Source organism: Paroedura picta, chromosome 1 (genome assembly GCF_049243985.1).
Source record: "Paroedura picta isolate Pp20150507F chromosome 1, Ppicta_v3.0, whole genome shotgun sequence".
NCBI classification, from domain to species: Eukaryota; Metazoa; Chordata; class Lepidosauria; order Squamata; family Gekkonidae; genus Paroedura; species Paroedura picta.
The window spans coordinates 134,547,059-134,568,151 of NC_135369.1; the positions used below are offsets into that span (position 1 = coordinate 134,547,059).

At 39.6% G+C, this 21,093-nt stretch overlaps 1 protein-coding gene across 3 annotated transcripts in view; it reads left to right on the plus strand.

Annotated features, from left to right (window-relative positions):
- The window catches only part of MAP3K7 (mitogen-activated protein kinase kinase kinase 7), a 32,232-nt gene extending 11,919 nt beyond the window's left edge, over window positions 1–20,313 (plus strand). Inside the window, exons 12-17 of one of the 3 annotated variants that reach the window (XM_077304204.1) lie at window positions 2,597–2,677; window positions 8,043–8,110; window positions 15,359–15,473; window positions 16,824–16,885; window positions 17,717–17,832; window positions 19,585–20,313. In XM_077304204.1, coding sequence (XP_077160319.1) covers window positions 2,597–2,677; window positions 8,043–8,110; window positions 15,359–15,473; window positions 16,824–16,885; window positions 17,717–17,832; window positions 19,585–19,765 — 623 coding nt within the window. In that variant the 3' untranslated portion in view covers window positions 19,766–20,313. Of the gene's footprint in view, window positions 1–2,596; window positions 2,678–8,042; window positions 8,111–13,301; window positions 13,422–15,358; window positions 15,474–16,823; window positions 16,886–17,716; window positions 17,833–19,584 lie in introns of those variants that run through there. The other 2 variants (XM_077304214.1, XM_077304221.1) reach the window with 2 other exon arrangements.
- The last annotated feature ends 780 nt before the right edge of the window (window positions 20,314–21,093 follow it).

Sequence of the window (21,093 nt, forward strand, 5' to 3'; positions counted from 1 at the left end):
TCATATTGTATTTCTTGCAAGTTTTTTTAACTAGTCAGCCACTCTATAATTTTTGGAACTGAACACTGTAACGCAATCATTTCTGCATTTTAAGACACGATTCAAAGACTGGAATTATTGTTACATGAGGCTATTTGAAATGTGTATGCAGTCATGGAATGGGATCTCAGAAGGCATTCTTTTAAATGTTTTACATTTTAAATTTTATTTTCAAGGCTTTCTTCTTGTCTTCATGTCCAGCATTTAAAAAGGGAATGTGAGAATGTTAACATTAGTGGCATAAAGTATGAGTACAGATTTGTGAGCTAATTTTGTATTCTGTTCATGGTTAGTGTGCATTTGTGGAAGTGTCCTTTGGGATTTGTAATAGAAGAAGAAGAGTTGGTTCTTATATGCCGCTTTTCCCTACCCAAAGGAGGCTCAAAGCGGCTTACAGTCGCCTTCCCATTCCTCTCCCCACAACAGACACCCTGTGGGGTGGGTGAGGCTGAGAGAGTGGATGATCTAAGGCAGGGGTAGTCAACCTGTGGTCCTCCAGATGATCGTGGACTACAATTCCCATGAGCCCCTGCCAGCATTTGCTGGCAGGGGCTCATGGGGATTGTAGTCCATGAACATCTGGAGGACCCACAGGTTGACTACCCCTGATCTAAGGGATGCTACTCTGCAGTCATAATAATAGTGAACCTGAGTACCCACATGTGGAAGTGACAGATTTCCTTCTTCTGTTGTGTTCATCATTTCAAAACAGCTGTTAGGATTGGAAAGAAGATGCTGACAGGCAGAGTGGGAGCAGGTCAGCGTAGACATAAGGGTTTGATGCACACCCTCCCCCCCCCACACACACACACGCAGACATCGGTTCATAATAGAAGATCACTGTTGTCTGTGTCCTCAAAGCAAAGCCTTTCTCTGAGACTGGAAAATATGGTTAGGGCAGGGGCAGGAGGATGCTTAGAGTATATATATAATGCGTAAACAGGAGGAGATGTCTCCGTGAGGTCAGAGTACCTGCTTCCACCCATGTTTCTGCAGTGATTTCCTTCTTGGAGTCAGGCAATGAAAAGTGTACATTGATGCTCCTATTTCAGAAAGAGAATTTAGTCGTTTTGTGCTTTGCAGATAATTTTTCATACTCTACTGATTTTGAGAACTACTTGTGCTCTCCAAAGAGTTATTAAAATTCCCTTATAAGTGTTAAGACCTATGTATGAAGTTATTATTACTTGAAATTATTAATAATCTACAGATTGGGGTTACAGGATTTGGTTATTTGTGCGTCTAATTGAGCTTTACAGTTTCATCAGGTTATATTTCACAGGTGTTCACTTTTACAACCTTGCTGTTGCTTATTTCTGATGAAATATTGGCTAGATGCCTATTATGTTCTAATTTAAATGTAACAGTCATAATCCAAAATTTTGTCAGTTTGTACGTAGCTGTTGCTAAATGACTAAAATGATTTTGACACTCCCACTCCACTTTGTTCAGTAACTATGAGGGGATAACTATGGTAGGAGATTTGCAAACACTGGTTTCTTTCACAGCACCATTCATTATGGGCTGTGTAAATGAAAAGCTGTTGGGACTAGAATAAATGGTGTATTTAAGGATAGATTTGTTCCTTCTATTATTGGAGTACCGGAACACAAAATGCTACTTGTACAGTCTTATGCAAGTAGTTGAGAATAGGCTTTTAAAGTAAGCTTGCTAAAGCAATATCCATTCGCTCTGTCAATCCAACATCATATGCCAGAAATAATGCTTTTAGTTAAGAATTGGTTAAAACAAATCCCTACAGAGTATTGGAGGATTTTCAAACATCATAGTGAAATCATTGTCCCAGTACAGAAATACATGCTGCATAAAGTATTCACAAAACTGTTCCTACCAATGAGTTTTCACTTGTTCTCATTATGCCACCATTCTCTTCCTTACATGATTAGTGATACTTGTAACTATATCTAATGCATAGTTCTGCATTAAAAATACGTTTCTGTCAACTAGTTGTACTCTACCTTTTAATTTCTTAATTTGTGTGACTGTATGCTGAAAATTGGTTGAGCTGGCTTTTTCTCAAAATGGTAACAAATCCAAGCTTCAATTTGAGAGCGGGGAGGAGAAATTAGGGTATGTTAATATTAGAGTGTCAATATTCGTGGCAAAGATCACCAAATGCTTTGGTTTTTTTCATTTTGAGAAGGCTTTTTTGCAAGCAGGCAGACCATAGCATTGAGTATACACGTAGTTAACATGCACATTATAACGTACAGTGAACAGTTATGTCTTGTCTGCAGGGTTTCAATTTTTCCTCCTTTGTTACCATTGTACTTGCTGATTTATATTTTGGTTTCTAACTACAACTAATTATGTTGTGCTGCGTTAACACCATTGACACTAGTTCTCTATGTTGCTTTTAAAGAATGCTTTACTGTTTTCAGCATGAATGGAAAGCTCTGCAGTACGTTCTGCATGACTTGTTTTGCATGTACTGTGGTTTAACCAGATGAAGTTAGGAAGTGCAGTTCTGAATAATTTATGTGTTGCTGTTGTAGTTGTTTGCATGTGTATTGTATGTGTGTGTGTGTTCTTTCAGCCTTTTCCAAACCTAAACGAGGCCATCGTAAAACTGCTTCATTTGGCACCATTCTGGATGTCCCAGAGATCATCATACCAGGTATCACAGACCAACTAAGTGGGTCCATGCCGGAAGAATGATCAGATGTTTAAATACTTCTTGCTCCTGTTTATGAAATGATTTTGCCCTTTGGCACTGTTTTGTTAAGGGAATGAGGAAATGTTTTATTCCCAGTCTCCAGAATTCTAAGAGACAGAAGTATTCAATAAGACTGGCTACTTTTCCAGTGTAGAAAATACCTGCTAGCATTCATTCTTTTCATGCGAAAGTAGCAGTGTCTTAATGCAGCAGGTTTTCCCCTCTTAAACATCCTTGTATTTAAGAAAATGTGTTTGCAGTTTTTACATTTGCAATAACTGAAAAGTGTGATGTTATATTGATTCAGTCATTACAACAGTTAAGTCCATCCAGATAAAAAAATATGGTTATCATAAATAGGAGGAAAATATTTTAATGCGTAGGTTTTTGAGTAGTTCTGGGACAGTTGTCAGGATTGACTAAAGACAAAGAGTATCAATGCATCTGACAACTAGGTGTTTTAATTAGAATTAAATGTTTTATGATTTTGAAGGGAAATTATCCAACACTTTAAGAATGCTGAAGTAATAGTGCACAGTGTATAAACTAAACTAACTGTGCAGTCTTAAGCAAGTCTTTTCAGAATCCTACTGAAATATAATCAACCGACTTACTCTCAAGAAAGTATTTTAGGCTTGGATTATAAGATACAAATGTATTTAAAACAATTTTTATACTACAAATAAAACTGAGTGTAGGAATTTACAAATATTTAGAAATGCAACAATTATTTGTGAGTAAAATGTATTGCAAATTACATTTGCCTATCCCAAAGATAGCACAATTGATATACTGTAGGTAAAATAAAATAGTATATCTCTTAATATTTCCGATAAATGCAAGTACATACATCGCATTTGTATTCAGTAATGAATTTCATTATGTTGGTTATTTTTGTGAGCTTATGAACTTAGGCAGATGGTGAGTGGGTAGGCTGGAATCATAGAATAATAGTTGGAAGGGACCTCATGGGTCAAAGTGACGTACCAGTGTTTGTCTCTTGTGGCCCATCTTTACATATCCAGGGAATTGCTAATTGTTGCTGTGGGATGGTAGGTGAATTACCTCCAGGCCAGGCTGGATTCTGGAGAATTTAGGTGTGTGGGAGGGATCATTTGGGCATGAAACAGGGGTCACTGCGGGTAGGCAGGTAGTTGTGAATTCCTGACTTGTGTAGGGGATTGGACTAGATGTCCTGGAATCCCTTCCAACTCTATAATTCTATGATTAAGTCAGTTACCAGTAATACCCAGATCACTTAATAAACAGAGACTACTCAAATTGTTCACTAAAATCCTATAGTAATTGAAACTCGGAAGTGGGTTAGTAACCAAAAAAACATACAGACTCTTTTTTTTTGGGGGGGGGGATCATATGTTGTGTGGTGTGATTAAGACTGATCTACGAAATAGATAAGAGTATAACTTTGTTTCTATAGATTTATCACCCAAAACAGTACTAATGAAAACCTTTCAGTTAGTAGTAATTGTTAGCCTAACATTTGATAGATTTTATATACAATCACTTGACAACTTTCACGGTATCCTGACTAAAAATGAAAACAGTGTGCTAGCACTTATCATCTTAGATTTTTCAGATCTCTACCAAAAGATACTATCTCCGGTAACACAAATGTTTCTGAAATGATGACAAGTGCCACAGCCTTTGAAGGAGGGACAACTGCATTGTCATTATTGAAATTTTGTAGGCTAGGTTATATCTCATCAGACACATGTTAATAAAATATAAAGTTCTTCGACTCGCGTAATATTGAGTCACCAGAGTTGAACTCTCACACTTGAACAGCTGAAAAAAAGGTCATTGACCATTTATGGATGACATTTTAACTCTTAGACCACAATCCAAATGCCACTTTAGATACTTGTGTGTGAACACCCCACAGAGTTCTCACATGTGTTTCCCTTCTTTTTAATGAGGTTTTCTTGTTTTGTGTTGATGCCATCTCTGGAATTTTAGGAGCAGTTTTTCTAGCAAGACAGAGATTGTTTTTAAAAATGAGAACTCATAAAATCTGTCTTGTGTATGTAATTCCTCGTATCACCTTTTGGCAGTGTTCATGTCTACCTTGGAAGAAACCCTGTAGTATAATTGTTTCCACATTCCATTTTAACTGGTTCAAGCATAGGAATATATAGGAAAGCCATCTCATGTTTTCTTCACATAACAAGGGAAATGTTCCTTGGAGCAACAGGCTCAGATTCTGTTGCAGCTTTCTATATAAGTTGTTGCTTCAAGCGGTTCTCATGTTACGTCTTTTTTCATGGACGTCTTGGATAATCTAGAGCTTTTAATTTCTATGTATATTTTTAAAGAATGTTAATTAGCAATTTACAATTGTGGTGGCTTTTGCCTTTATTCAGTACACTGTTAAGATCCTCCATAAGTCACTTCTGGTTTTCCTTACCCTTGAGCACAGTTCAGCAAAAGTGAGGTGTATCTGATATGATCTCAGTAGAGTGCTTAGGTAGGTCTCACTGATTTCATTGGAGTTTAGATTCACCAAATATTCACTGGTTTCCTTGTGTGACGTTTATTTTAAATATATATATTTATGTACTCAAAATTTGGTAACAGAAGCTAAAACAATGCATCAGAAATCTTCACCAGAAGACAAAATCAGCAAATATAAAAATAGCTTCTGTTAAAACTCCTGATGCCCTGAGAACTTCTGAATACTCTTCTCAGAAGATTCTACAGAAACTGTCAGTACCTTTTAGAAGTGCATTCCTTGGAAATGCTATGGTTTAATGTTGGTAGAATGTTGCCAAACTCCAGTTTCATTTAGTTCATGTTTTCTTATCTTTGTTTCTGTGACAAATGTAATTGTGCTTTGTCACATGCCACAAATTTTCAAGGAACCAACTAACTTTGATTCTTTGTAATTCCCTGTACTCAATTTCTATCCAGATACTAGATATCAGTTATGCAGCAGGATATCCTCTAGAATTTTAATGCCATGTTTTTTCCTGAAGTTAAAAGTGATATTTTAAAAGTGCTTTTTAAAAAACATAGTGAGAAAAAAATAATCATTTGAAGTGTGTACTTCCATGGCCAGATTCCTAGTTGTGTATTTATGTTAATACTGGAGCAAAAAGTATTTATTCTGCTTTTTGGCTGCATTTGAGCTGCTTGCTAAATGCTTGCAAGAATGAATAGCACTAAAAATGTGTTAGCCTAACAGCTTGCTTCTGCTTGTGTTGCTGGTTTGAAGGTTTCTGAATTTTAAGTTTGATCTCCACAATGCTACAGAGCATAACCTTCCTGAAAAGGGGGCGGGATTCATATTTATTTCTACCCCACACTGATTATTTCAACTTCTTAGATTACCATGGTATCGTATTTCAGCCATGCATGTGCTGAGTATTCCACATTTTATTTGCAAGTTTATTTCAACTGAGCTAATTTCAAAATGGAACTGTTGAATAAAATGTGCACATGATTGTTATATAAGAGCATCTTGAGGGCCATGCCAAATTGCAAGTCAAGGAGCAGGTTTATCAACAGTATAAAAGCTGCTATGAGCTGAGTTGAACAACTGAATTGCTGCCTTCAGTGAAAAAACTTTGATGATTCTCAGATAATGCTCTTTCTTTATGGCATATTGCTTTACATGTACTATAAGCAATTGTGCAGCTCCTCAAAGCCATTGCAGGAGATCTTAGGAGCAGAGACCTTGCCATTCTCAATTCATTGTAAACAAATCTTGAATAGCCAGAAATTCTGAATCATGTTGTGGGTCAAAATATCAGCAACATAGCTGAGGCTTGCAGAGAGCAACAGAACTTGCCCACTACTGCTGCGGCCTACTGTGTCCCTGAAAACCTGCCTCCTGAAGCAATATAGCAGGAGTCTGGTTTATATTCATGATAAAGGATCCCATCTCAAATTGTGCTTACTTCCCAAATTACTTATTTCCCGTTACCTTTAAAAACCTGGTAAAGCTGCCAATGAACTCACAAATTCTCATAGCTCCAGGAAAGACAATGGGTTGGATCCAGCATTTCTATTGGTGCAAAGAGCCCAGTCCCACTCTTCAGCAGGAACCCAAAATGCCCCCTGAAATCTTATTCCCTGGGGGGGGGGTCTCTTCTAGAAGTAGAATTCCATGTGGCATTTCAATCTGCAGTGAGAGGGAGGGCTGAGAGGGCTGCACTGGGCATTCATGGAAATACTGTGCTGGATCCAACCCATGATGCTTAACAAAACAGGAGAAATCGTTCAGGACGATCATTCATTCCTTATGCTGTGTAGATTAGTCTTCTTTCAGTATTATGGCACTGATCAGTTGGTCATTTTTTTCTAAGCTAAAAAATAGTAAGGCTGAATTTGAGACATTCAGCAAAAGCAAGGTGCAAAGTGCAAACACAGAATGATGAATTGGGAAGTTTATGTCTGTGCTTATCATTGTTGGAGTGCTTGCTGTAAGTGCTACTGCTGGTCTTGGGTTTTATTTTTATTTTTTAAGCTATGTAAAGCAACCTTCAGAGTCCAAGAATCCTGAGAATTTTGTCAGCTGTTAATCCTAACTTGTTGGTGTTTCCCCTTGGATAGTTGAGCAGACTTCCCAGAACCAGTGTTGCTTTAAAAAAAAGTCATTGTAGTGACAGAATACTTAAAGAAACTATACACACCAAACATGATGTCTTCTGTAGGAAGCTTCTTGATAGATTTGCAACGTTTACAGATGTGAATTTTATTGTAGCATATCGCATCAATGGTTGATCATTCTTAATTTTTTTTGGGGGGGGGGAATTCCTTGCTAGGGTGGGACAGAGAATAGTAAATTCTCAACAAAACAAAACAAAAAAAAGGAGAATCACAATTCTTTGGGGGTTGTGTTTGCTATGAGAGGCAGGGAAGAAAGACTTTTAAAAAATGGTACTGCTGATTACTAATTTCGTTGATAAGTAGAAAGAACAGAGATTGCCAGCAGTATCCTATCTTAGCTGCCTTCCCTAGAAATCCCCATAACGTAACCTCCTTGAAATAGATGTCGTCATCAGTGCCAGCCCCCAAGCATTAAGCACATGTGACAGAAGATGGTGAAGGAAAGTGCAGAAGCTATTCATGGGGTAGGAGTGGTTATTGTATTAGGATACGCTTTCTGTTGACATGCCAGCGTGGTGTGTGTGTTTTTTTTACTTAAAACTTTGCAGCTGTCCCTCTGCTGTCCCCCTCCTGCCCACATACAAACTCTCTCTCTCTCTCTCTGGATCCTACAAATTCCAAGCTGTTTCTACAACAGTCGCACCCTTCTTGCTTTGTTTGACTGCATTTCAGCATTTTTTTTCCCTTCCCTTGTCAGCGGGCAACGGACAACAGAGGCGCAGATCCATTCAGGACCTTAGCATTGCTGGCACAGAGTCCAACCAGGTAACAACATCACCTTTTTGTAAAATGTTCTGAGCAAAGTTTTCATTATTAATTGATGCTCTTAGTTTTCGAAGTAGCTTGTATGATGTACCAACTAGTCAAATAGGTTACCACAAAATTTAAAGCCCTTGAATATTTCTGATCCAAATACATGAAATATCTGTGGAAGTATGATGGGAAATAGAATGTTTTCTCTCTCAGCTTTTATTGCATTAGCAAGAAAAATCTCAGCCTCGTATCTTAATTGCTTGCTATTCTGCTTTTACTTGTCTTTTGTAGTTTGCAGTCCCAGCTTTATTTCCAATATCTGCAGTTTTAGTTTTATTCATTGCTTATTAGATACATCAGTCTATCAAATGCATTGATTTACATTGTTTAACACACCTGGAGTCTCAATGACAAATGTTACAAAGAATTTACAGATAATGGCTCTAAATAAAATTGAGTTTGGTGGAAATTCATTCCAGGTGAACCATGCATAAGAACAGGATGTAAATTTCATTGACACTATTCTTTTGAAATATTTATTAAATTTCAGTTACACATGCCAGTTATATGATTTCACTTGATTTTGTATTCTTGGTGGTTAATTACCAACTTCATTCCTTGCTATTAATCTCTTCTGCATGTGAATATTTTTCCAAAATTGTGTTTAGGAAACTTAGCTATGAAGGCATAGGCCCACACTTGCAATTATCCAGATGTTCACTTTCACTATCTGAAGTTGTATTTTTGAGAAATGCAGAGATGTAAAAGACATATCAGCATCCAGATTATGGCTCCTAGGAGAAGGGTTGGAGGGAGAAAAACTATACTCCTAAATTTTGTGTTTCCCTGTAAAACAATTTGAATATCACTTATTTTTCCTCAAAATTCTACTTGTTTGCATAAAATGACCTTTTATTTGGCAAATTTTATTTTTTTAATGTTTGGCATATGACTAATGTCAGACTCTGAATAGCAGCACCCATGTACATGGAGGAGCTGTACAATTATCTTGAATGTGGGTTTTGGAACCATAGCACTACTCTTGAATCAGATCACCAAAGGCTAGAGAACTAAATCAAACACTTCCTTTTGTCCTTCTTTGTATCTTACAAAGTGTGCATGTACACAAAAGTTTATACCTTGAATAAAACTTTGTTAGTCTTAAAAGTGTTACTGAATGCAAACTTCAAGCCATTCTTACATGGTAATTTTGAGGAGGTAAGACAAGCCTTCAAATGCTAAGATGCTGATTCTATAACTATTCCAGCAGCTTATGTGTAAAGCATAGTCATTGTTATAGGGGCAAGAATCAGAAAGTGGCACTAACATAATTCTACAGAGTCCTCGAGAACTACCCACCAGTCACACATGCTGCTTATTACCAGGAGCGGAAGGCACCAATCAGCATGCACCTGTAGTTCAGTTATCACAAAATCATTTCTACACACACAATCCATTAAACAAGCTGCCAGGAAAAGACCACAGCATATCAAAACATGCACAAGTGGAAAGCAGCTCACATCTGCATTGGTTCTATAGCTCTATTCAGATAATTCTTCAAACTGTCTGGCAATCCAAGGTATAGCCTACAAGCAGCTTCATTGAAGGGAAACTGCAAAGCCTCCTTAATGACCACTATTCTTGCTTGTCAGTTGGGCTGATTGCCTGTTTGGGTTATTTTTTCAGTTGCCTTCTTTACTAGGTTCCTCATCTCTTCCCCTCAGGATGGCAACACAGTTTGGTTTATCATTCTGATATTTACATTTAAAGAGAACTGTGACTTGCTTGGAACTTTCCCCTTTCCCCTTAGCTAGTGAACTAAGAGCAAAGTAAACGTACTCAACACTGTTTGGGTGTTTGATAGAAAACCCATTGCCTCCTTTCCATTTGTGAAGAAATCTGAAGGAGGCAGTGAATACTTTACAATGGTTAGTGTGTTGAACTAGGACTAGAGAGACTCATGACCTGATCAAATCCCTACTTGGTTCTGGAACCCATAACATGCCTTGGGTTGGTCCACCGAACCTACCTAAAAGGTTTATTAGGATGATGCAGAAAAGGCGCCTAAGTTCCTTAGAGGAAAGATACAACTGGGATGGATGGCATAAGTAATTGGGAAAGGGTAAGTGACAATTATGCACAGTATTGCAGCATCTAGTGTGAACTGACCTATATGGGGGTGGATATTACTTTGTTTCTTTTTCTGCCAAGTTCCTGGGTCTTTAATGGGTATAAACATCAACATGTTTAGTTTTGCCTGCCACAACGTTTTCATGCTGGAAGTGTCACACTTGTAGCTTTACCTATCTATTGCACTTTTGAAAGGTGTAGGGGCATAGATGGGCCAGACAGTCTACCACATATAGGAACAGCTGGTTTTCTGGTGGTTATTGTAGACCCTATTTGTGGACTCTGTGATGCAAAGATAACAATTTTGCCTCTGCATTTCTCTACGTGGATGTCCTTTCCTTTTGGACATATAAGGGGATAGTGAATAGTGATGTAATTGGTAACAATGCTCATTGAAAAAGGTTTGTTTTCCAGTCTGCCCTGAGTACTTTTCTAGTTAATCCAATATCATTATCATTATCATTCACCTGGTGCTCCCTCCCCATGTCTACACTTGGGCATTCCAGAATACTAATGCATTCAGTTCAGGAAGTACAGTAGAACACTGTCTGAAGTACCTTTTCTACTATCATGTGCTTGATGTTCACCCACAATGATTATAGTACTCTCCATATAATTTTATGGATGACGTTTAGTTGATCTTTAAAGCACAGGACCTTATTTTCCTTCCTTCTTTCTTTGCAACCCTAGTAGAAGAGTTGAGCTCCCTACTGAATTAGTAAGAACAGGAGTTAGGAGGCCAGTTGTCTAGAGTTTTTCTTTGTGTTTTATTTAACCATCTCATTTGTTAATGTGTGAAATTTGTCATACCCTTCTGTTTTTCCCTTGCCATGCTCCCAAACTGTGTCATTATCTCTTTCTGTATCTCTTTAATATCAGATTTACAGAACAGGTAAAATATTATTCAGGATACAGTAATATTACAGGTAAATGTAGAGAACACTATTAAAATTATAGCTCAGTGAACAATTTAATATACAAGCTATTTCATCAGGTCATAATGGGATTGTAAAGTACTTTATGTTCACACAAATTATGGAGCCCATTAGTCATTTCATCAGTGTTTTGATAATGCTGGTAAAGAAGCACCCATACACTCTTCTATTGAAAAAATAAGAGTAGTTAACCAGAAGGTTACATCTGTCCTAGATGTAAATAAGACATGTACCCCAGTAGCTAGATCTGTTCTGCCCAAGAAAGGCTGCAACTGGCTAACTAATCAAAGCTAATAAACAGCACTTCTGGCCACAGATGCACCTGCATATCCAGCAGAAGGACCAGATCCAAAACCACCCCCAGACTTTTCTGTCAAGGGGAGTGAAACCCCTTACGGTTTACACCATAAATCCCTGGTCAGACCTTCCACGCAACAGTAGCACTTCCATCTTATTGGATTAAGCTCAATTTATTAGCTCACATCCATTTAAAATTGCCTCTAGGTGCCCGTTCAAGGTTTCTAAAGCCTCCATGGGATCTGCCAGAAGTGCAAAATAGAGCTGAATGTCATCTACTGAATGGCAGCTTTGCTCAAATGTCTAGATGGCCTTGCCCAGTAGTTTCATGTGGATGTTAAAGTGCATATGGATAGGATTGAACTTTGTGCAGTCACAGACCAAAGGCTAAGGGGTTGAGCAGACCAAAGCCACTGGAAATTAGGCTTCCCAATCCCAGCCTAGATAAGTGGTCCAGAAGGATGTCTTCATTGATGCTATGGAAAGCCACTGGGAGGGTAAAGAGAATCAGTCATACTCTTATGCATTTCCTAGAGCAGGTTATCCAGCTGGGTGACCAAGGCTGTTTTAGTCCCAGAACCAGGCCTGAAACCAGATTAGAAAGGATCTAAACAGTTCACGATGAGCCTCTTGTGGCGCAGAGTGGTAAGGCAGCCGTCTGAAAGCTTTGCCCATAAGGCTGGGAGTTCAATCCCAGCAGCCGGCTCAAGGTTGACTCAGCCTTCCATCCTTCCGAGGTCGGTAAAATGAGTACCCAGCTTGCTTGCTGGGGGGTAAACGGTAATGACTGGGGAAGGCACTGGCAAACCACCCCGTATTGAGTCTGCCATGAAAACGCTGGAGGGCGTCACCCCAAGGGTCAGACATGACTCGGTGCTTGCACAGGGGATACCTTTACCTTTACCTAAACAGTTCACGTCACCCTAAAATGCTGGAAGTTTTCCAACCACCACCCATACGGTATCCTTGCTCAGGAACATAATATTTGCAGCTGGTCAGTAATTATTGAGACCTCCTGGGTAGGATTCTTTAAAAGTGGATGCATCACAGCCTGTTTAACACTAGGGAAACTAGCCACATACACAAAACAATCTTTCCCCCCCCCCCCAAGATTTAAGTAGCCACGAAGGGCAAGAGTCATACAAACAGGTGGCAGGCCTCACCCCTCCAAGGATCCTGACCACATCCTCAAACTGAATAAGTTAAGGAGTATCCCAAAACAACAACTTCAGGACCCTAACACAATCTAATTCTGTCAGTTGTTACTGTAGAGCTCAAGTTGGAATGGATGTGAGAGGTTTTATCTGCCAGGTGCCGAAAAACATGGTCACAGCACGCCACCAAGTAGTCGACCTCCTTCTGTAGATCCAAACAGGCCTCTCACCAACTTAAACAGTGCTATTTCCTTACACTGTGTAGGCACAATGCTCTGCTTAGGCATCTAGTATACTTTCCTCCAAGGATCTCTGGGTAGTGTACAAGGGTCTTCACCTTCCGACAATATAGGCAGGGGAAAGAGTAAGACTCTTCCAATCAGTGGCTAGCTTTTGTTTGCATTGGTGATAAACCCATGGAATTGCACACAGTATACTGATAAACAAGTTGGCTAAATCTGAGGATACTAAGAGCACTATCCTTATGTTACTGGTCCTGAATTGTTTTTAACTGTGTTTATATGTTTTAACTGGGTATTAAACCTCTGATGTAAGCCATCCCAAGCCTGCTATGCAGGGAGGAGCAGTCTAAAAATTAATCATCAATCAATAAATGAAATTTAAAAACCAAAATGATAAATGCACCTGTAGCTTTAATCAGTGGGTTCCCTCTATGTCCATTGTTAGGTAACCACAATATTCCATGCCTTGTTCTGTCAGTAAAAGGCAGGACTCTATCCAGGACTGTTTTGGTCTTTAAGGAAGGACTCATTGGGGCTCAGTCCAGCTAGAGTTTTCCAGCTCCAGGTTGGGAAATTTCGGGGATTTTGTAGCGGAGTCTGAGGAGGGCAGGGTTTGAGAATGGGAGAGGCTTCAGACAGATATTATACCATAGAGTCCATCCTCCAAATCAGCCATTTTCTCCAGGGGATAGATCTTTATTGGCTGGAGTTCAGTTGTAATTCTGGGAAATCTCCAGATCTTCCCTGGAGTTCAGCAACCTCAGGCCTTTAGCAACTATGGTTGCCAACCTCCTGGCAGGGGGAATTGTAACTGCTCTCTAGATTGGTGATCCCCAACCTGAGGGCTGCGGACCACATGTGGTCCTTCGACTAATTCGAGGTGGGCCCCGAAGGACGCCTTCTCCCCCGCCCCCCGGTCCTTTACTTCATCCCCCCCAGCCCTTTACAACACACGTCATTGTTGTGGCGTGTCTGTATCTTATTTTGAAGGGATGTTTAAACATTACCATAGCAATCAGAGAACATTATGGCAGTGGTTGAGAGGAGAGGAGTAAACTACCCCCCCACCGAGCCTCAGTAAAAGGCGTTGAGTTGTCCCCGGTGAGTGGTCCCCGGCGTTGAGTGGTCCCCGGTGATAAAAAGTTTGGGGACCACTGCTCTAGATGATAGAGATCACTTTCTATGAAGAAAACTTTCCTTCTCAAATCTCACCTCTTTCTGCCACTCCACCCCCCCCCCCCCAGGTTCTACCCCAAACACCTAGAAATTCCCCAACCTAGAGCTGGTGATCCGGGGGGGAGGGGGAATTACTGTTGTTGGGGGATAAATTAGAAGTCCAGGAGCTCTGAAGGTTTGTAACCCTAGGAAGACAGGGGGGAAGAAGAAAAAGGGGAGATGCTCTGGGGGCTTTCAGGAAAGGGGAAAATGAAATACTGGAGAAGGGGGAAATGATATGCCTTCATAAATCCTTGCAGGAACTCACTTTTTGGTGTATATTACAGATGAACCCTTTCAGAAAGGAAATTGTTTGCAAGTCTTTATCTGGAGTCATTGCTCCACATTTTTCAGCATGAGGAAGAAGTATAAAATCTCTCATTAGTCATTTCACTTTGGAAATGGGTGCCAGAAAAGCAGAGGAAGCATCCCAGTCTGCAGCGCTACACTAGCAGCTATGTTCTACTATGTTCTACTCTACTATGCTTTGCTTCATGCTGTCATAATGTGTTTGTTTAGTTTTTTTAAATTCAAGCACACAGTTATTTCTCTTGTAATCTTGAATTACCTGTCCAAGTTTTCTTTGTGTTGATCTTACTTTTTTCCTCAATAAAATCAGTCCAGTAGCACCTTTAAGACCAGCGAAGATTTTTTCAAGGCATGAGCTTTCGAGTGCAAGCACTCTTCCGCAGACTTGCTTGCACTCAAAGGCTCACGCCTTGCATAAATTTTTGTTGGTCTTAAAGGTGCTACTGGACTCTGATTTTATTGTGCTACTTCAGACCAACATGACTGCTCATTTGAATCTTTACTTTTTTCTTGTGTTATATCAAGCAAGGCTGATCTGGAACAGTAACCCAGACTGATTTTTGATAGATTTTTTGCCATTACAGTCAATATCAGTCTACTAAAGTAACATTTTTTCTTCATGATTCAGTACTGCCTTAAGAACATCTTCCATTTGATATTCCTGTTGTATCATTTGGAAATCTCCTGTGTTAACTTTGAGCCCACAAAAAACATGGCCATGATCAGACTACATACTGTTACTTCAGTTAGATTGTTAAAAGCAGCTGGTACTATTGTTTGATTTCATACCATTTGAAATTAATGTTAATTTCAGACTGTTTGAGATTAACAATTTTTATGGAATAGTTAATATAGTATTTAAATGACCGTAGCAGGACACGTTCAAAAGTACTCTGAAAATAAATTTGGAGGGGAGGGGCAGTATAGAGGTGGCAACATCCACATAACAGCTGGTTTAAAAAAAACGTTTTCTTACAGGAAAGCAGAAACAGCAGTAGATCATCTAGTCCTAGTGTGAGAATGATCACTACCTCGGGACCAACCTCTGAAAAGCCAGCTCGGAGTCTTCCGTGGACACCTGATGACTCTGCAGGTAAGTTCTCGTGGATGCTGGGGGGTTTCACCAGTCATTTGATGATCTGTTAAGCAGCTGTGTGTAACTCTAAAGTTAGAAAGTTAGACATAACTAGGAGTTTAGTCATAAACACCAGTGCCGCTTGCCTGCTTCCCTGCCCAACCTCCAGGACATAATCCAGCATCAGGAGCAGCCAGAGGACGAAGCCCTCACTCTTGGACTCCCGCTCTCCCTGTAGTGGGAGGCAAGCAAATAGCAACAGCCATGTCAGGTTCTCTATTGCTTCCTCTCCCTCCTTCCTTTGAGTCCATAATCTAAGATGAGCCCATAATAGTGGGGCAACCACCTTTACCTTGTACATGTATTACCAGTGCTTCTTACAAAGTTCACACTCTAAGACTTTTATTGTCAGTTTTCTTATGAAGCAAGTAATTGGAGTAAAACTTCCATGCATGAGATGCTTTGCAAAATATTTTAATCTAGAAGAGTAAGCAGTTTGTACATGACAAATGGGATGGGCATCTTTGTATGACTTACAGGGACTGTACTTCTCACTGAAACAATTGCTGATATTGACCTAGAGCAGAGGGTAGGGTTTGTGAGACCACCAGTATAGCATGAAAAAGGTACTCAGGCTTTATAGCCTGAATCATCTGGTAGAAACTGACCAGAATGTAGCAGAGCTCAGCCACTACATTCTACTTGCCTTCCTCCATGTTTTCATCCAATAGTAATTGACCATAGGAGTGTACGCCTGTATACAGTGTGCTATAATAGTAAGATAATACTTTGTGAATAGGATTGGAAAATTAGACATAGAAACAGACTAGCCTGGAGGAATAACTTACAACGGTAGCACAGTTTGTTGCATACATAGGCCAACAAACATTTTGTTTAATTCATTAGAGGCTTCTATCCTTCTGCATAATGCTGCAGAGCCCCCCAGGTAATTTTCAATATAGCATAAAACAACAGTAAAACCACAATACAACACAAGATTGGGAATTAATTGTTAAAGTTCTAGTAACTGTGTGAAGCTATTACATTTTAATATTTGAAGTAGCCAATATGCTGCCTTGCTTTCTAAGGAATAAAAGAAGCCCTTCATATAATGAACCTGACATGGTTACATTCTCACTATCTAGCTGTTCTTTGTGGTTAATCAGCCAGAAACTGCTTTGCCACATGACCAATTGGTGTAGACAACTAGCTTTATTTGTGTATATACAATAAGATATAAGCAGCTCAAACTATCCTTTACAACCTCCTAATGAAATCATTGTTAAAGTGGGTACTTGCAAAGATCCAGCATGTTTAAGATCACTTTGAACAGTTGGCACTCAGAATATCTGTGTATTTTTATAACAGATACAAATGGGTCTGATAACTCCATCCCAATGGCATATCTTACATTAGACCACCAGTTGCAGGTAAATCATTGTACATTTTATTTATACATCTCTTATATGCTATGCACTATGCCATGATATTTTGGTTATTTCTTTGAAGGGAGTTGTTGGTTTGTCTTTTATACTTGTCTGTTTTTGAGACTGTGTGTGAGAAGAAAAAAGATGCTTGGCTGAATCTGCTTGGCGTAAGGACACGATGTAGAAACTGTATTCTCCAACATTTACATCTCAATCTGTTGATCTGATGTTATCATTTACTGTTTTGGTACATTAGCTTTTAAGAAATCAAGTGGTGATTCTCTAGGACAGGGGTAGTCAACCTGTGGTCCTCCAGATGTCCATGGACTACAATTCCCATGAGCCCCTGCCAGCATTTGCATTTGCTGACGGGCTCATAGGAATTGTAGTCCATGGACATCTGGAGGACCACAGGTTGACTACCCCTGATCTAGGATGTCCTCAGAAGTGCATCTTGTTTTAGGTCCTCCTGCCCCTTGTTTATCACTGAAGAAATAGCCGGTTACCAGTGCCTTGGCATTAATACATCTATGTGTCATCACAGAGGCCTGTGGACTTAGGATGCACAACTTTAAACACTTTGATCTGTTTATTTGCCAGCATATAGTTGATCTGCAGATTATCTAGAATAATGTGAAATTCATTCTGTGACAAAGATTTTCTTCTAGCAAAACAGGCAAATGTCAGGCTTGAATCAGTATGCTTTCATAGTTTTCCAGAGCATAGGATAACTTTTCTGAAAGTTGATATAAAAACACTGCAGGCAGATTTTGACAACCAGCATGCTTGAGATATGCCGTGATTTGTTTCTAACATGTCTGATATTATTTTCAGCCTCTAGCACCATGCCCAAACTCAAAAGAATCTATGGCTGTGTTTGAACAACATTGTAAAATGGCACAAGAGTACATGAAAGTTCAGACAGAAATTGCACTGCTGTTGCAAAGAAAGTAAGTAAAATGCATTCTGTTCTCATAAGTGGGGATAGCGTTTTAGACCGTACAGTCTGTATTCAATAAAGCATGACACTCAACTGTAATTTCATGAAGAAGTGATTGTCCTTCTGGAGTCCTGGCTTATATCAGTAGCCATCCCATAAAAGCCAATGTGGTGAGTGGTTTTCTGACTAGGAACTGAGAGACACCTCCCCCCTTCCCCTTGCCGTGGAAGCTCTCTGGGTCACTTGGGCCAGTCACATATTCTCAGCCTAACCTTAACTGTATAGTTTTGTTGTGATAATTAAATGGGGGAGAGGAGAACAGCATAACCAACTTTGGATTACCATTGGAGAGAAAGGTGAGATATCAATTATAAACAATTATACTTGAAAATCGGAAGCAGATAAAAGATGATGGAAGCTGAGAAGACTAGGGCTGTGGGGGCTGCTAGGAGAGAAAAAGGAAATAATTTGGAGGGAGGTGATAATGAGAAAGTGAAGTACCCCCTGCATATATATCCTTGTACCTGAGCTAGGCTCAGCCAGCATTGCATAACTCAGCCAAAGTTTTTGTAAGGAAAGGCTGCTGGGGAGAATGAAGGATAGGTTGGATGGGAATGAAGCAGGAAAAATGGGAGAGGCTCTTCAGAGAAGGAAATGGGGAGGGGACAATGGAGGGCCCTGCTAGTCATCAATATGTCTAATTCTCAGTATAGCCTCATCTGTGGATACTTAACTCTGAAAATTGGTACTATGCCTGGCAAGGTATAAATTTCAGAAAAGATGAAGGCAAAGACGTTGTGTATAAATATAATCACCAACAATAGTATTTAGAAAATCAATTGAGTATATTAACTATATACAGACAGAAGACAATTCCATAATAATACCCAGATATGCATAAAGCTACATACAATCATAAACAGTTATCTATTTAGAACAAAGGAGAGGGAAAGCATAATATGCACCCCAAAATCCTCAGTAAATGAAGTACTATTTCATGAATTGAATATATAAACTTATAGCAGATACAGTCATGTGTGCTAGGAGGAAAGGTAGAGAAAAAGGGGCCAGAAGAATAGGAACATCAGCAAAGCATCTTGAGAATCAGTGTATTAAGTGTATCAGCTAGCGTCCTGGAAGCTAATAAAAAGCGCTGTCAACTGGCATCCTGAAAGCTCTAGAGTAATTTATGAGTAAGTTTTCTGTTGAGAAAGTTCAGAAAGGACTAGGCTCCTAAAGAGATAGATTTTCAATTGATCTGAAAATGGAAAAGGCTGCTTTGCTTTCCCTTTTATGTTGCATACTACATTCAAAGCCCATTTGTGAGAACGGGCTTTGAAAGTGCCCCTGCCGTGGCCACCCAGCAAAGAGGTGGCATTGCCCCAGGGTGCAGCGTTTCTGGGTCTTATGGGAAGGCCTGCTGCCCTCCTCCCTTCCCCTGCCGGCGGCGCGGCCTTCCCCTCAGGCCTAAAAGCACACCTGGGGCCTCTTCGAGGTTTCGCACTGTGCATTGTCTGCACACAAACTCGATATTATGAGGGCTACATATATGTGGATTTACCAGCTAGATGGCTGATTATTCATTGGCTGTTGTGATTCCCCTAGTCATGCAGGGTCTCCTGATGTTCATTTCATGTCTTCCTGAAGTGTGATTCATTATATTAATGAGTAACTGTTGAAAGCTTGCTTCTGACTATTTGTCAGATATATAAATCATGGATTTTTCTATACAGAATCCTAATTTATATCATTTTTGTTTTAGGCAAGAACTAATAGCAGAACTGGACCAGGATGAAAAAGACCAGCAAAACACATCGCGTCTGGTACAAGAACATAAAAAGCTGTTAGATGAGAACAAAAGCCTTTCCACATATTACCAGCAATGCAAAAAACAGTTAGAAGTCATCCGAAATCAGCAACAAAAACGTCAAGGGACGTCATGATTCAGTGGGACTTCAAATTGACAATGATGCACAGGAAACTTTTCTTTCTTTTCTTTTTTAAATATCCTATAATACGACAACTCCTGAGTGTTTCCTTATTGGTGTGTGCTGAATGTGTAGATTTACCTGCTGCTCTTCCAGCATCAGTTCAATATCCTTTTAATTTGGTTGGACATTGAGTTGTGTGAGAAGGGTGAGAGCAGCAACCTGAATGATCAGCAGCACTAAATATAAAGCAAAATGCAATGAACTCTGGCTGTTTGCATGCCCTTGTGTGATGGCTAGCCTTTAAAAAGTGACTAAGTGGCTGCTACATTGTAAGATCTTCTGATGTTAATGCAATAAGAGCAATGTAGAAAACTTCCAATTTTTTTTAGAAAGTTTTTGTTTGTTTGTTTTTTCTTCCACGTCAGGCCATTGAAAAGATTCGGTCTTTTTGCGGGGAGGGCGGGCTACCTTCCACCAAGCTCAAGAAGTGATGGAGTGTGAACAACTTTCTCCCCTTTTGAATAGTCCCTTCTTCCACATTAAAATAAATGGAAATCTAAGCTGGTTCACTTCATTTATATCCCACTTATCTCCCCAATGGGGACTCAAGTTGGCTTACATAATTCTCCATTTTATCCCTCAAAACAATCCTGTGAGCTAGTAAGATCCACGGCAGTAAGAACCCCAGCTAGTAAGAACCCCAGCAGGGTTCCATGACAGAGTGGGGATTCGAACCTGGATCTCCCTGATCCTAGTCTGACATTAATCACTACACCATGCTGGCTTTCTGTGTTAGCATGTTTGATAATTCTGTGCATTGACTAAAATTCTTGTAAATATGCATTCATTAAAAACAAAACAAAACACTGCATTGTGTCTGTTTTGAGGCCCAAGCAAATAGGGATATAATATAGTAAACATTTTATTCAGGTCATGTGAGCAAACTGGTCCTAAAGACTGATGAAGCAAAATGGGATTCTTACTTACCGAGGATCTTTAAAAAAAAAAAAGGTTTCTGTCTGCCTTACTGTATCCACCTTGTAACACAGACATATTCTTTTAAATCTCTTGACATTAAAGGAGAGAGGATAAAGCTGTAGCTCCAGACACTCCTCTCCCTATTCCTGCTGTACATCTCTCTAGTCTCAGTTGCTGTAGCAACCAGTGTTTTAGGTTCATAGCATAGCACATGAGGGAGGGAGCAGAGAATAGAAGCTGGTGGAAGGACTCTCTTCTCTCCCACCGTCATTGGAAAATTATAAAGAAATCTGTTGGATCGTGGTATAACTATCTTTTGGGGAAGAAAGGATGATATGGGGGTAGGTCCCCCCCAATTTGAT